General features: G+C 48.2%; 1 protein-coding gene across 3 annotated transcripts in view; it reads right to left on the reverse strand.

Moving 5' to 3' along the window:
- The window catches only part of EFR3B (EFR3 homolog B), an 89,306-nt gene that overhangs the window by 48,825 nt on the left and 23,411 nt on the right, over positions 1-17,070 (reverse strand). For 2 of the 3 annotated variants that reach the window (XM_081254764.1, XM_081254762.1), the window contains exon 1: positions 1,619-1,897. In XM_081254764.1, coding sequence (XP_081110890.1) covers positions 1,619-1,836 — 218 coding nt within the window. In that variant the 5' untranslated portion in view covers positions 1,837-1,897. Of the gene's footprint in view, positions 1-1,618; positions 1,898-2,810; positions 2,888-17,070 lie in introns of those variants that run through there. The other variant, XM_081254763.1, reaches the window with a different exon arrangement.

Consider the following 17,070-nt stretch of genomic DNA (forward strand, 5'->3'; position numbering starts at 1 on the left):
CCACAGGCCCACGTGCCACAACGAGCCTGCGCTCTAGAGCTTGTGAGCCACAACTACTGAGCCCACATGCCACAACTACTGAAGCCTGTGCGCCTAGAGCCTGTGCTCCATAATAGAAGAAGCCACCGCAATGAGAAGCCCGCATACTGCAACAAAGAGTAACCCCCGCTCGCCACAACTAGAGAAACCCCGCGCGCAGCAACAAAGACCCCATACAGACAAAAATAAATAAAATTAATTAATAAAAAAAACTATTGATCAGTCATTTTCTTTAAGATTCCTCCCTCTTCTAAAGGCAGCAAGTCCTTCCCTCCTAGAAGATAGATAAATACTTCACTTAAGTGTATTTTTTTTTAAATCAAGTTATAGAAAATTTTTTTTTAATATTTATTTATTTATTTGGCTGCTTTGGGTCTTTGCTGCGGCACTCGGGATCTTCGTTGTGCCGCGTGGGATTTTTTGTTGCGGCACGTGGGCTTCTCTCTAGTTGTGGCGCGCGGGTTCCAGACTGCTTGGCCTCTGTAGTTTGCAGCACGCCGGCTCTCTAGTTGAGGCGCGTGAGCTCAGTAGTTGTGGCACACGGGCTTAGTTGCCCTGCGGCATGTGGGATCTTAGTTTCCCCACCAGGGATCGAACCTGCGTCTCCTGCATTGGAAGGCAGATTCTTTACCACTGGACCACCAGGGAAGTCCCTAAGTGGTTTGGTTTTGTTTTTTGGTTTTTTTTTGCGGTACGCGGGCCTCTCACTGTTGTGGCCTCTCCCATTGCGGAGCACAGGCTCCAGACGCGCAGGCTCAGTGGCCATGGCTCACGGGCCCAGCCGCTCCACGGCATGTGGGATCTTCCCAGACCGGGGCACGAACCTGTGTCCCCTGCATCGGCAGGCGGACTCTCAACCACTGTGCCACCAGGGAAGCACCCTCCTTGCTTTTTAAGAGAGTAAGCTGAATGAGGCAGGGTGTGTTTGGTGAGAGTAACGACACATTCTGGGTTCAATGGTGTGTGAGGGCTTCTGGATAGAGACATGGGGGTAAATGGAGGCTAACAGAGGTGCTCCTAGGAAGCCAACACCCCCTTCTTCCCACATCTTGGCAACAGCATCACATTTTACCCTTTGGAAAAGCACAGGGAACCCAGTCCTCACTCCCAGTCCCCATTTTCTCAGGCTGTTCAACAATCCAGTCTATTATCATTTCTTAAAAAGACCCTGGGACTTCCCTGGTGGTGCAGTGGTTAAGAATCCGCCTGCCAATGCAGGAGACACAGGTTCCATCCCTGGTCCAGGAAGGTCCCACATGCCGCAGAGCACCTAAGCCCGTGCGCCACAACTACTGAGCCTGCGCTCTAGAGCCCGCGAGCCACAACTCCTGAGCCCCTGTGCCACAACTACTGAAGCCCGTGCACCTAGAGCCTGCGTTCCAAAACAAGAGAAGCCATCACAATGCGAAGCTCGCGCACCGCAACGAAAAGTAGCCCCTGCTCGCAGCAACTAGAGAAAGCCCATGCACAGCAACGAAGACCCAATGCCGCCAAAAATAAATAAATAAAAGGACCCTATGTTTTGCCCTGAAAATATATAGTTTCTGCAAATCTCTCTCCACCCTCCCATACTACTTACCCATATCGATGACGACCCACGTCACGGATGAGCCTCTCAGAGAGGTAGGCGCCAATGCGATCGAGCTTTTCTGGAGCTGACAGGGCGTAGAAGGTCAGCTTCTCCATGTTGGTCTTCACCAGGCCATCCTGTAAAGGACAGATCATCCTCACTGTGGCCATGCGATGGCTAGAAGAGTTCAAGTCTAAAGGTAAATGGTCATTCAACTTAATCATCATTTACCAGAGTGCCTATAATGTATGCGACACACACATGTGGGTTTTGGGGATCTAGAGATGATTAAAACATAGACCCTAAAAAAAAACAAAAAAACCTCAGAAAAGCATAGACCCTGCTCTTCAGGAACTCACAACTTCACCCAAAGTGTGCTAGCTATAAGCAAAAATAGTCAGTGATATAAATGTACATATGTGTGTGCATGTGTACACTATATGTATTTACATATGTATATGTGTATGTACATGAAGGTATTTATGTATGTGTGTATATGTGTGTATATGAATGGATGACAAGTCTTCAATGAAAGCAATGCAGAATTAAAACGTATTGGATATCCAACATCGAGAAGTGAACAGGAAGAAGGCAGCTCTGCAGCTTTCAGGGAATTGTCCAGAGGATGCTGGAAATGTGACCCTCCACTGCCTATCAAGAAGAGGTCATTGATTTCCAGAGAAGAAGTCAAGTACATCAGACCCTTTCCGAAACCACATAACCCATAATGAAGCCTGACCATAGGGTGGCAGCTTGGAAACCAAGAAGCCAGGTGTCCCCTGTGCCCACTTGACACCTGGCAGATACCAGAGGGAGCATGGAGAGGACACGAGCTCCAGAGCCAAAACTCAAGAAGGGAAATGCTCACACCTGACAACAGGGAAATAGTACCATTCAGAGTTAGCGGCTCAAGGAACTATCACCCAGAGAGACATGAGTGAAGAAAATGCTCAGCAGTGGCCAGAAGCACCGAGCACACCGAGACCCACTTCCAGAACCCTCTACGGATCCTGCCTGCAGAGGGGTCCAAAGCTCCTCAGCCTTCAGGCTCCCAGCTGCCTCTGGTCACCGACGGGGCCGTGGCCAAGGTTTCAGTGTGTCTGAGTGAGCCCCAGGGCCTGCCCTCCCTCGGAGCAGCCCCCAGGGCCCTGGATGGGGTAAGGTGGTGAGAGGTGTGCTGGCGGCAGGAGACGAGACCCACCTCGGGATCCTCAGGGAAGATGTTGTCCACCAGCCTTTTGTACCTGGGGCGCAGGGCACCGCAGCAGCCACATACACCTGCAACGGCAACGAGAAACACCAGGGAGCTAAGCCTCCTGGTTAGGCTGAGGGGACCAGGTTGGGCGGTTTGTGAGAAACCAGACCCAGGCTGCAAACAGAAGGGTCCCTCCCTTAGAGCGCCAGGGCCTCGGCCCTTCCCACTGCTTCCCCAGCCCCAGCCCCACTCCAAGACGTCTGCCTTTTCCGCTGGGTGTCTTTGCTTGGAAATCAGGCATAGGTGCCAGCAGACCAGCACCTGTTCAGGAAGCCAGGCCATAGAACACACACATGTGTGCATGCGTGTGTACACACACACATGCACACACACGCATGCACACACATCCCACCCCCCCACTCACATACCCACTCACACCCACACCCACATACTCCCACACACACACCCACACTCCCCCCACACTCACTGTCACACACTCCCCACACACCCACATACTCACTGTCACACACACTCACACACTCCACCCCACACTCCCACACACACACTCCCACACACACACTCTCACACCCACAAACACTCCCACACTCCCCCCCACACTCCCACACACCCTCACCCCCCCACACACACACTCACTGTCACATACACTCACACACTCCCCCACCCCCCACACAACCACACACTCCCACACTCCTACACACCCACTCACACCCACACTCACTGTCACAGACCCACGCACACACACTCCCCCCCCACACAACCACACACACTCCCACACACGCCCACTCACACCCCCCCACTCACCCTCTTTCTCTCTCTCTCTCTCTCTCACACACACACACACACACACACACACACACACACACACACACACACACACACACTCTGTCTCTCTGTCTCCGGGAGAAGACTATAAAACTGCCTCCTGCAGCCCAAGACTCTTCCCCAGTGTCCTGGAAGATGGACACAGCTTGGAAGAGCGGTTGCCGCACCTACCCTGCCCCCTCGCTTGATCCCCGCTTCTTTTCTACTCTGGTCCCCAATCTCCTTTACCATCCTCTCTCCTGGGGCCATTGCCATTATAGAATGTTATGTGAAACTATGATAAATTAACACTGACATTAATTATTAACATTTGAAAATGCATCTTTAATGCAGCGTGACTGCGGTGTTTGAAAGCCTTGGTGTTTCAGAGTTGGAGGGCTCCGGGGGGCCACCCAGTCGGTGGTTCTCACCACTAGCCCTCCCCCACCCCAGGAGGTTCTCACCAGTCTGAGGCAAAATGAAAAAAAACTAAGAATAATGTACTACGTTTTCAGAAAGCTGAAGACTGACATGAGCTCCTTCTTTGTATTTTGGTGCTGTGAAACGACAGTGTTAGGAAATCAGTGATAATAAAACAAACCTTGGGAAAATAAAAAGCTGATGAGTCTAGGTCCCACCGTAAAAGTTTCAGTTGGAACCACTGATCTCCTCCCTTCCTCCTGACGCAGACGCCTCCCCTGGCACATCCCAGCCACACCCTCCCTGCATTGGGGAGGGGAGAGGGTGGCAGGGAAGGGCCTGGGAAAGTCCCCCCCACCCCCAAAATAATTGCCCCTCATTCTACCAATTAAAGCTTAAATCTGTTTGTACAAATGCTTTGCTTGAAATGCAAATGTGCCCTGGAAGGATCAAGCCTACGGGTCATTCAGAAAAGAATGAATTACTTTAGTGGGAATTACTTAAATCACACAAAGAGCCACAAAGAGCTTTACAGCGGCGAGCACAGCGGCTCTCCGGGACCAGGATGGGGAGGGCATGAGGGCGGCACCACCAGGAGGAGAAAGGAACCGCGATCTGGGCTCCAGGGGAGACTTGGTTGTTAGGGGATGGGCGTATCCTTGGAGAAGCCAAGGGGCACCCTGAGGACAGGATATCAGATTTGCGATATCCAGGGACTACTGGGTCCCTGTGTGCCCTCAGCCTCCCACCCACCCCGGGCACAGGGAGGATTGTGGACCTAGTCCTTGGCTGCAAACCGGACTCTGGGTTCGGTCTCTCTGGGCTGGGCTGGCACTGGCGTCTCCCCATCTCCTCCCTGCCTCTGCCTGGGAGAAGGTGTCCGGGCTCCAGCTGGCTGGCATCCAGGGCTATTTCTTGTGACAGGACAGCTCCCTGGGGCCCCTGGCCCCAAGGCCCAGGATTTAAACCTGCCCTCCTGCCCTCTCTCTGCCCACTGCGGCTGTCGGCACGCTCCTTCCCAGGATGCCCAGTGGCACGTGCCCTACACGCTCCCTAAAACAGGAACACCGGCCCTTTGCATTTTAAGGGAGTGAGAACTAGAGACAATGAGAAATTAGGGCCCCCAAACCCCACTGTCAGTCCCTTCTTCAACCCTTTCTGAAGGGCCCGCGAGCTGGGACCTGCCCTGGACAGAGTACAGGCTCATGGTTGTTAGAAGCCCCAACTTGTCGAGAAAGCACAAGCCCATTTTGGGTACTCAGGGTAGAAACCTCTGGGCAGGGGCTCCCCATCCCAGCACAGAGGCCACAACGCAGGGCCTCCGTGGGAACCCATCGCATTCGAGGCCCGGGCGTTCTCCTGCCTGTGGGGAGAGGCGAGAAGGCCAGAGAACAAGAGATGGGAGCAGGTGCCCCTATCAGCAGAGCTGCACTGCTTTCGGGTGCTTCCTGACCTACACCCTGGCAGTTCCTTCTAGTCTGTTCTTTCTTTCCAACCTCCTCAGACCCTTGGAGGGCAGGGGCTGGGGAGGCAGAGTGGGCAGCAGCATGGGTTTCAAACCAAATCCTGGCACTGCTGCTTCCTAGCTGTGTGGTGTTGGGCAGGTAATGACATTCTGTGTGTGCGGTGTCCTGGGCTTAGCGCACGGGGCTGCTGTGAGGCCACAGCGAATTTATGCAGCAAAGCACTCAGAGCAGGGCCGGCCTACTAGCACCCAGTGCAGGTCCCCACCAGCAGCTCTCCCCTCTGCATTCCCCAGCCCAGGGCAGCTGAGCCCTTCCCGAACCGTTAGCTGGTCGGTGCTGGTTGGTACATCTTAGTGTGGCTTTCCCACTGACCACTTACTCAGCTATGGTGAGCAAGGTCAAGGGGCAGCTGAAGGCCTAAGAAGGAAGAATCCCAGAACGTTCCCAGAAGATCAAACTTCACTAGCCTGTGGGTCTGAAATGATCATCTGACCTCAACCTCCAGTCACTGCCTGGCCACCTTCTCAAAGCCAGCATCCCTGAACTTTCCTGCCTCAGCATCAGCTCCACAAACCTCAATGCAAATGTGACATGTTACCAGCGCACACAACAGACTGGAGTCAAATGCTGTCGACAGATAAAGCAAGAGGCTCCCTGGAGAGAACCCATAGGACTGGACATTGGAGGGTTGCCAGGAGAGTAGGTATAGTGGGTGACTAACAAGCATTCGTCAGAAAAAGGGTCTGTGGACAAATAAATCTATGAAACCTTGCACACCAAATCCTCCATTTCAGATTTGCAGGCAAATAAGCTTATTAAAGCCTCTGAAGAGTCATAAGGTAAAGAAATCTATTTAAATTTGTTCAAATCAACATCTCCCCATTTTTCACTATTATAAATAGCAGCATGATGAATACTTTTAATATTCTTTTTTCAAGGCATATTTATTGGCTGCTATGTGGGAACAGAAAGGTATATACTACTATAAATGGAGTACATTGGAAACTGCTAATTTTAGAGTTTAAAAAGTCCTGGGTTCAAGTCCCGGTTCTACCATTTGATCTTTGAGACTCAGTTTCCTCATCAATATAATAAGAGGAGATTTTCCCTAAGGTACAATTCTATGATTGAAGTCCCAGACCATTTGCAATAGAATCTGGAAAGGGAGAAATCACCTTGAGCTCTGCTGGTTGGGAGAAGGCTTCCCAGGAGAGGAAGGACAAGAAGACGTGGGGCAGGATTCACAGAGGGGAAAAGGACAGTGGGTACTTTATTCTTTATGTGCCAGACACAGTGCTAAAATACTTTACAAGCATCAACTCATTTAACCCTTACAACAACTCCATGGGGTAGGTATTGTTTTTATCCCCATTTTACAGATGTGGAAGCTGAGGCACCAAAAGGTTAAGTTACCTGCCTAGAGCCACACAGCTAATAAGTGGCAGGATTTGAACCCCCAAATCTACCTCTAGGGGCTACGATGTTCTTAAGTACTATACCAGGGAAGGAATGCATTAGCTAGGGAACTAGGGAAGGCTTACACAGAAAGGGAAAGACCACTAGGGCAGTGCATCTTGAGGGAAACCACAATATGTCAACCCCAAATGTGCCTCTTGGACATAAAAACTGTCTTGAGCTGAAGGCAATTAAGTGGCAGCAAAAGGCAGAAACGGCTCCCCCTTTTCTGCCTAAAGAGGGGAAATAAATGCTCCTTTTACTGGAGACAGACTTTAAGAAGTCACCAGAGGAATCTGCAAACAAACCTTGTTAAGCTAACCCTTATCTTCCTAGTTATTTCCTCACCATTCACTACCCATAGCCCAAACCCCTTTGTCTGGTCAGTTCTTCACAAATGTATTGTTTCTTTGTCTAAAAGGTATAAAATCTTCCTGCTCTGGTTACTTCTTTGGGTCTTCATTCTCTTGTGAAGGCTCCCAGGCACCTGTAAAAATTCAGTCAAATTTATATGCTTTTCTCCTGTTAATCTGTCTTTGTCAGTTTAATTTTCAGACCCAGCCAGGCACCCTCAGAGGGTCAAAGAAAACTTTTTCCTTCTCTATAATTTCAAACTGTAAAGTGCACACTCATCATTTGGGGATCTTATTAAAATGCAGATTCTGCTTCAGCAGAGCAGGGGTGGGGCCTGAGACTCTGCATTCCCACCAGACTCCAGGTGATGCTGATGGCCGTGGCCCAGCGACCACACTTTGAGTCTGCAAGCCACCAGAGCACAGTGGCTAAGAATTTGGGCTCTGGAGCTTAGGTTGACATCCTAGCTCTTCCAATTTCTTATTGTTTGATCTTGAATAAGTTACTTCACCTAAACCCACGTTTCCTCATATGAAAAATGAAGATGATAATGGTTCCTTCTCAGAGGGCTGTGGTGAGGATTAAACAATAACATCTCCCTGGCTCCTTTTTCCTTTCTAACTCCCTTGAAGGAAAGATACAGAGGACCAGGCAGGGGCCAGACTGAGGACAGCCTTGAACAACAGGCTGAAGAGTTTAGGCTTTGCCTACATTAACCGAGAGCTCTGGGAGCCTCCTGAGCAGTGGGTGACATCAAAGATCAGTCCAGTCTTACCCCTAGGTAAGACAGGAATAAAGACACAGACCTACTAGAGAATGGACTGGAGGATATGGGGAGGGGTAAGGGTAAGCTGTGACAAAGCGAGAGAGAGGCATGGACATATATACACTACCAAATGTAAATTAGTTAGCTAGTGGGAAGCAGCTGCATAGCACAGGGAGATCAGCTCGGTGCTTTGTGACCGCCTGGCGGGGTGGGATAGGGAGGGTGGGAGGGAGGAAGACGCAAGAGGAAAGAGATATGGGAACATATGTATATGTATAACTGATTCACTTTGTTATAAAGCAGAAACTAACACACCATTGTAAAGCAATTATACTCCAATAAAGATGTAAAATAAATAAATAAATAAATAAATAAATAAATAAAGTAATTATTTATATGTAAAAAAAAAAAAAGATCAGTCCAGAGGTGGCATGCAAGATGGGATTGGACAGAGATTTAAGGCAGAGATGTGTGAGCGAATCGCCCCAGGTCAGGGGCAAATACCTGCACTGAGTGATGATATCAGGATGGGAGAATAAGCTGTGAGGAGGACCAGGAGGAAGGTACAAAAGACGACTGTGGGCTTCCCGGTCCAGCGACCAGACGCCACAACCCCCTTGACTGAAATGGAGAAGAGAGAGGTAGCTGGGGCTGGGGGGAGTGGGGACGTCCAGGTGGGATCATCCAGGGAGCTGTGAGGAGGGCTCAGACTCATGGGAGAGACCGGGGCTGGAGCTCTGAGGGTCACTGGCCCTCACTGACCACTGGTGTGTGAGAGAGGACCCGACTGCTCAGGGGAAAGGGGCAGAGCCCCGGAGGATGGCTGCCTTGTCCACTCCCTCTGCCACGTTCTTCCTGTTTTCCCCACCCACTACTTTTCTGTAAAGCCTTTCACCTTTCTTTTCCTCATTTCTCTGCCCATTCCCTAAGGCCCTCCAAGCTAAGGCATTTGGGGACTTCATGCTGCTCACACTGATCCTGAAACAGGAGGGAAGGGGGCAGGGCACAACCTTTGAAAGAATGACATAGCCCGAGGACATGACATAAATGGATTAGAACTAAGTGGGTCCAAGGTGGTGGACAAGTCGACTTCCACTAGACCCTGAGCCTCAGCATATGCTCACTGTACCACATCAGCAAGCTAAATGACACACCCACAGGCGCCATGACAGTTCTAAGGTGACAATACGGATCAAAAAGTGGGCAGTGGCCCAGTTCCTGGAAATCCCCACCCCCTCCCCAAAATAGTTGGAATACTCCTCCCACTTATTAGCCTATGAAATTACCCACCCCTATAAAAACTGACAACCCCATACCCTGGCGCCTTTCTCGCCTTCTGAGATGGCCCACGCTCTGTCTGTGGAGTGTGCTTCTCTCTAAATAAATCCACTTCTGACCAATCACTTTGTCTCTCACTGAATTCTTTCTGCGATGAGACATCAAGAACCTGAGCTTCATTAAGTCCTGAAACCAGGTGTGTGATCTCAGTTGGAAGACTGTGGGTTTTGGCTGGGTTCGAGTCCCTGCCACCTGGGTTCAAGTCCCAATCAGGGTTTTGGCCGGGTTTGAGTCCCAGCACGTGGGTTCAAGTCCCAGTCTGAGGTGCACGGTTTCAATCCCAGAAACATGCCCTTATGGGCACACCCCCCACGCCCTGCTAAAATTCAAAGTCCCCTGTCTGATTATCTAATTCACGGAGACGCTAGTGGCTGATCAATAGTCTTCCAGAGGGTATATGCATTAAGGCTTAAAGGCTTAAACAATAATCTCTAATAGTTGAACCTTGGAGACATTTGGGTAGGGAGGGTGTTTTGTATGAGGAAACCAGTATACAAGTGTCTACAAACTGTTCTGATATGTTGAGCTCTGGGGTTTGTTTGCTTGTGTTTTAACCCTTTCACACCCAGTTTTAAGGAAAATAAGGTAGGGAAGCAAAGTTAATAGGCTTGTTTGGGGGGTTGGGGAAAGTATAGAAAAAGTTAACAGTTTTTTGTCTGCTTTTAAGCAATCACAGTAACTTTCAAAAGAGAATGGGGTAGACAACTATGAAGCCATATAGCTGACCACGTCCTGATTAAAGGAAAGAAACACAAGAAAGGATCATTGGGGAAAATAACCTAAAGCTATTTACCATCTTATCTGCTCTATTTTAAAAAGGGACCGATCATATGACTAAAGAGATTTTTTTGGAATCTCAGCCAGAAGTCAGAAAAGCTCCACACTTCCTGCATAGGTAATCAAAGCAGCAAATAAAGGTCTCCTCTCTGATAAGGCAAAGAGCCAGAGGGCTTTGTCAGGAGCCCCCAGCCTCTGGGTGCCAAAGCAGTTCAGGAGGTGACAGAAACCCACAGGCACCCCTAGAAAGCTTCCAACCAGAAAAAGGTGAATTCAAAGTAGCCACAACCAGGCCAGGGGGAAAAAAAAACAAAGAATAGAAGACATTTAAAAAGAAATTGAAAACAGTTCCTTGTTACGAGAGATTAAGTAATATATTTTCATGTACTTCTTTAGTCTTCCTTCTAATGGTATTTATTCTTAATGTTTGTACATAGAAGTATATGGAGTTCAACTCGCCATTTGCCTGTAAGAGAACCTTTTAAATTATGAGTCATTTTATTTCTAAGAGAGAAACACTCCCTACCAGGGCCCTCTCTCACTCTCTGGGGATCATGTCTGGCATATCCAACCACGGATGCCAGAAGTAAATTTAATAAGGATCCTCTTCTGTCACTAGGACTTGTCTTACCTAATATTTTTATACTTATTTTAAGAAAGAGAGGGAAACGTGATATGGCCAATTTCACTAGTATGTATGCAGCTGCTCTGGTTACTAAAAAATCCTATCAGCGGGATTAACAGAGTGTCCAATGACACTCAGTGGCTTCATTTCAGTGGCTTCCTCCAACTTCAGAACTCTAAGAATGGTTAGACCTGCACCAGTGGCCCATCCTGCCATCTCCCGATAGTTCATCTGCCCCAGCCTCAGGGGCCCCTTGTACCATCCTGCCTCGGGGCCCTTGCACTTAATATTCCCCATCTGGAATGTTCCTCTCTGTATCCTCCAGGCTCCCATGCTCATTTCCCTAAAGCGTCTGCCCAAATGTCACCTAACTGCGGAGAACTTCCCTGACCATCACCCTCCTTTAATTTTCTATCCCTGATCTATTCCTCTTCGTAGCACTTTTTACCAACTGACATACTTCGTATGTGTCCACACTCTGTCTCCCCCATTCAAAGGTAAGTTTCTGGAGAGCAGGAGCCGTGCCTGTTTGTCCTGGCCTATCCCAGAGCCTGAACAGGGTCTAACCTGTGGCAAGGAGGAGGGAGAAATAGTCATACACATCTGTTGAATGAAGAAAGAGTGTGTGATTGGGAGGAAAGCGATCATGAATTTCAAAGTCAGTAAGTAAGAGGATGACAGGCATTTAGCAAAAGGTCTCTGGGTGCTTGCAGGACCTTCTCCTAGGAGGACTCGGGGAACGTTTCTATTGGAGAACTGTTGGCTCCAATTCCTGAAACCTGCCCGGGATTCTGAGGTTGCTGCCACCTGCGTCCAGGAGCCAGCCTCACTGGGGCCAATCCCCCTCCGGGTGTGTGTGGGGGAGGGGGACTTTGGGCAGTGGGTAGCCTGGAATCAGAGTTCCTTCTGCCCTGCCCCTCCCTCCCTCTGGCCCCCTGCCTCCTGGCCCCCAACCCCCTAAGCCCCGTTTGCTGTCTCCTGGCTTGGCCTGTGGCTAGTCCTGCATCTCCGACAAGGGGCCAGAGGTGATCCTCTGTGATTCTGGTGCACGGCCAGGATAAGAAGCACTGGCCCAGCTCTTTGCCTGGCAGCAGGTGATGGCAGATCTGACAACTGCTGGCAGCCTCCGTGGACTCTGGACTGCTCACTCGGCAGCAACTGTGTCTTCACACCTCCTGCACGCTGCAGCCCTGTCTCTCCTTTGCTCTGCTTGCCTGATCCTATTTTCTCGACTGATCTGTCCACTTGATCAGAGCTACCCACTACCTGGGGTGACTGGAGGTCTGAAACAAGCAAAAACTCTCAAACACTAAACACATCATGCTTTTCAACATCTAGGCCACTTCCCCCAAATTCCCTATTTCTAACCCAGCATCACCTGCCAGGCCCCCTGAGATATAATATTAGTTCCTTTAGATTCCTTCCTCTCTTTATCACTGATCCAGCCTCTGTCATGCTGATCTTTAATAACTAAAAAATCCACGGTTTACCACCTCCTCTGTGCAAAGCACTAGGCCAAGCAACTTTATAAATATTTTGTATGTATAATACTCAAAACAAAACACTAAGGTTTGTACTATTATTCTTATTTTATAAAGAAGCAGCATCAGAGAGGTCAGATGCCCTGCCCAAAGTCACACAGCATGTGCCTTTCTGCAGTGAGGCTCCCCTAATTCTCTCATCACTTTCCCCAAAATACAGCCTCAACAATTTCTCAGGTTCATCTTGTGCTCTCCTTTGCCACAGCTACCATACTAGAGTCCCTCCCTTACACCTGATATCCAGTCCTTGTAAATGCCACTCGGCCAGTCTCCTTGCTTCAATTCACTCTCTAGGTAGTCTTGAAGCAAATCTTTGCTTGATTTAGTTTGCTTCACAGCTAAGCCGTTTGTGTGGCTCGCCATTACACTACACGTCCACCCTTCCACTTGGCATTCAACAAAGGATGCCCTGTAAAAGTGGGGGTCGTTCCGTCTTCATGTCCTTCCTCCTGGCACAGCTCTTGTCCAGCAGCCAGAAGCCACATCAGAGTCCAGCTGTGAGAAGGGCTGGGTGGTCTGAGGAGCAGACTGGGGGAGCCATCCAGCCACCGAGAGCCCCACAGCTGTGGAGGAAAGGATGTTGAGGTGACAGGGACAGGGCAAAAACTGGAGACGGTAAAGGAGCAGGAAAGTCAGAGTCACGGTCCTGGGGGTCTTGAAGTCATCACACTGCAGGGGGCGGGGGGCGCTGGCAGACCCCAGCACGTGCTGAGTCTTCATTAATAACATCCAACTCTAGGCATTACTTGCCCTCTGCCAGCTAACTTCTGTATACCCCTTGTACCATATTATCTTACCCAATCTTCTACCACTGCTTGCTCAGGCTGTTATTTCAGTGAAAGGTATTTTCTCCCCCCCAGATGAACTGTAAATTCCTCGGGTCTCATTTTCTTCTAACCTCAGTACAGTATTTGGAGCCCAGCAGGACTCAAGGAAAACTGTCATGACATGTGATGCCTTTGATCAGCGTGAGGTCCAGGGAAGTCACCTCCTCTCCTAGACCTTGGTTTCCTTTTTATAAACATCAATGCCATTATTCCCATTCACCAAGAAAAATGCCTTTTTGCTTAAAATAGTTCATATTTATTTTCTCAGCTTTACAATCCCCTTGTAAAGGCAAGGGCTGGACTTGCTCGTCCCTACCAAAGCAAACTGAATTCTTTTTAAACAATTTACAATAAAATTTAACCCAAGGCTAATGGCACTGACACTCCTTTCAACTGAATTGGAGGAAACAGAACAAAGTTCAGAGAGAAAGGGGCGTTAGGTTCAAGTACCTCCCGTGAGGACCAGGTCTTGTGTCCAGCTGATGTGAATTGAACTTCAGCACTTTGTACAGTACTCGCTGGGTGGGGTGGGGAAGAGGAAAAAGTTTAAATATATAGGTTCTGCCATCAAAGAACTTACTCTCTAGTTGGGGACATGAGACCCACCCACATTTAAAGTTGATGATGTGTCGCAATGAGACTAAGAAGTCCATAAAGCTGAAGAAAATCTCTGGGAGTTTGATGAGTCCAGGAAGGCTTCCTGGAAGAGGCAAAACCTAAGCTGGATCTCTATGGGTGGAAAGAGCTGGTAAGAACTGGTGAACCTATGAAAGGAAAAGTCAACAGGACTTCAAAGGGAAAAACTTTAAGAAAACCATAAAGTTTCCCTTTTTCCTTATTTCTGATTTTAAAAGGAGTACATGCTCATGTGTATACGAGTATAAAATAGGAAAAAATAAAAATGAATGTAAGCATCACTTCTAATCGCATGATTTGTGATTATTAACCTTATAATGTATTTCTTCTGGTTTTTGTTTCTGTGTTTATACATATTTTGAAAATGTGCACATAAAATTGGGATCATACAGTATAGCATTAAAACCTATGTTCTGGGGCTTCCCTGGTGGTGCAGTGGTTGAGAGTCCACCTGCCGATGCAGGGGACACGGGTTTGTGCCCCGGTCTGGGAAGATCCCACATGCCACGGAGCGGCTAGGCCAGTGAGCCATGGCCGCTGAGCCTGCGCGTCCGGAGCCTGTGCTCCGCAACGGGAGAGGCCACAACAGTGAGAGGCCCACGTAACGCAAAAAAACAAAACAAAACAAACAAACAAACAAACAAAAAAACCTCTGTTCTTCTTATATTGTGAGCACCTACTGTCTCACTAAATATTTTTCAGAACCTCATTTTAATGGCTACTTACTATTCCATCTTTTGACAAGACCCCGATTTACTTAATCATTTTCCATTGCTGTTTCCAATTTTTCATTATTCTGAATGATGCCGTGATTTGCCCTGGATAATTAAAGCCAGGAATCGTACAGGCAGAGCCTGGTCTGGTTTTATCGGTGATAAGGAAATCAAATGGCGCCATGTGGCTGTGGGGACAGTAGTGCAGTGGAGGGGACATCTGTAGGGCCAGGACCCATCTCTCATTGTCCAGGGAAGATTCGGGATCGAAAGACCAAGAGGAGGTGCTGACACAAATGTGTTTGGGGAACGAGGCAGAGTCCGAGTTTGCAGATAGATTTTATTGGAAGTGGAATTAAACAGTAGCTGAATTCTCCGTGGGGAGACAGTTTGGACCAGACTGTGTCTGAATTCACAGACAACCAGTAGCTGTCAGTAGCCTGACCTTTTGGAACTCCCTCACTTCCAATACTCTCACTGCTTTCCGGCCAATCTTGGCTAATCTGATTGCTACCTTAATTGAGGGTGGGGATTGAAAAACAGAGAAATGTGTCCAATTGATTGAATGTCAGTGCTTCTGTTCTTTACTAACTGTAAGCTGCCCTGGGCTTAGGTATCACACTTCCAGCGAGTAATAGGTAAAAATAAACAGAATGTTTTTCCATTCCTTGTCTCTTGGAAACACTAACTGCAGGAAAAATGTATCCCAACTATTTTCAGGAACCAGACAGCCTGACTTCCAACCTCAGTTCCAGCTCTCACAGCTGTGCAAACTTAAGCAAGGTTTCAAGGTCTCTGCGACTCGGGCTACTCATCTGCCAAATGGGAACAACAGAACCTACTTCATAGGGTTGTGGTGAAGACTTGATAAGTTAACACAGGTGAGTTCTTAGAACTGTTCCTGGCATATAATAAACACTCAAAAAATATTAGCTGTTATCATCATCGATATTACTATGATAACTGTTATTAAAATCTCTTCCCTAACTTAGGAGAGAGAAGGCAAGATAGAATAAAATGGAATTTCAGAGCAAGAATGGCCCTTAAAGCCTTTTGGTTTTATTTTATACTTGGAGTGTGAAGCATAAACAGCTCTTAAGAAATCTAAATCCAAATCCAGGTAGACACACATCCCCTCTCGAATGCCCAAGGACAAATCTCTGAGTAGAAACACAATTGAGCAGGGGTCATCCTGACCAGCGGCAGCAGCTACCGTGCTTTCAGTTGGTCTGTGCCAGGCACCACCCTAAGTGATTCACCTGCATTCATTCATTTACTCTTTACAAAAGTCTATGAGGTTGGTACAAGTATTCTTGTTTTACAGATGGCACCAAACAAAGGCTCTTATCTAGCTTGTTGACTTGTAAATTAAAGCACTGAGGTCTCAGTCCTCAAATACCATATATTGCTGATAGGTAAAAATAGAAATGAAAATGTATTCAACAGGAATGTGGACCACGTAATCAGCATCATTCTAATTAAATGTCACACATACACAGAGCAGGATTGCTGAGAGATGGAATTGGAACATGTCGGAGGAGACTAATTTTGAACATTATTTATAAAAGGATTCCATTCAATTGTGAGAAAAAGAGGGCTTTCCATGTAGCAAGTGGGTAGAAAGAAAACACTGACATTTCCTGAGTGCCTATTATATCATGTGCCTAACTTAAGCACTACAGTTTTTTTAAAAAGCCCATGAGGTATTATCACTTTACAGGGGAGAAAACCAGAGCTCAGAGAGGTTAGTTAATTTGCCCAAGAGCACTCAGGGTGCAGGGAACAGGGCCAGGAACAGAACAAGGAAGGCCCTCTGACTTCAGAGCAATACTATGTATGACGATTTGAAGCAAGAGTAATTACGGTAGGCAGGGATATGAAGAAAATGTGCTCAAGTAGAAAAAGATAATTTCTAAGATGGATTATTTTTAAAAAGTCATGTATAACTGATGATGAAATCTGGACCACCTCTGTGGATTGTACCAATGTCAGCTTCCTGGTATTGCTACCGAACTACTGTTGTACAAGATGGTAACATTGGGGTTTCCCTCGTGGTGCAGTGGTTAAGAATCCGCCTGCCAATGCAGGGGACATGGGTTCGATCCCTGGTCCAGGAAGATCCCACATGCCACGGAGCAACTAAGCCCATGTGCCACAACTACTGAGCCTGTGCTCTAGAGCCTGTGAGCCACAACTACTGAAGCCCACGTGCCTAGAGCCCATGCTCCGCAACAAGAGAAGCCACAACAATGAGAAGCTTGCGTGCAGCAACGAGGACCCAATGAGGCCAAAAATAAATAAATAAATTAATTAATTTAAAAAAAAAAAGATGTTGGGGCTTCCCTGGTGGTGCAGTGGTTGAGAATCTGCCTGCTAATGCAGGGGACATGGGTTCGAGCCCTGGTCTGGGAGGATCCCACATGCCGCGGAGCAACTAGGCCCGTGAGCCACAACTACTGAGCCTGCGCGTCTGGAGCCTGTGCTCCGCAACAAGAGAGGCCGTGATAGTGAGAGGCCCGCGCACCG

This window comes from Mesoplodon bidens (genome assembly GCF_964165515.1).
Source record: "Mesoplodon bidens genome assembly, chromosome: 14".
Classification (NCBI taxonomy): Eukaryota; Metazoa; Chordata; class Mammalia; order Artiodactyla; family Ziphiidae; genus Mesoplodon; species Mesoplodon bidens.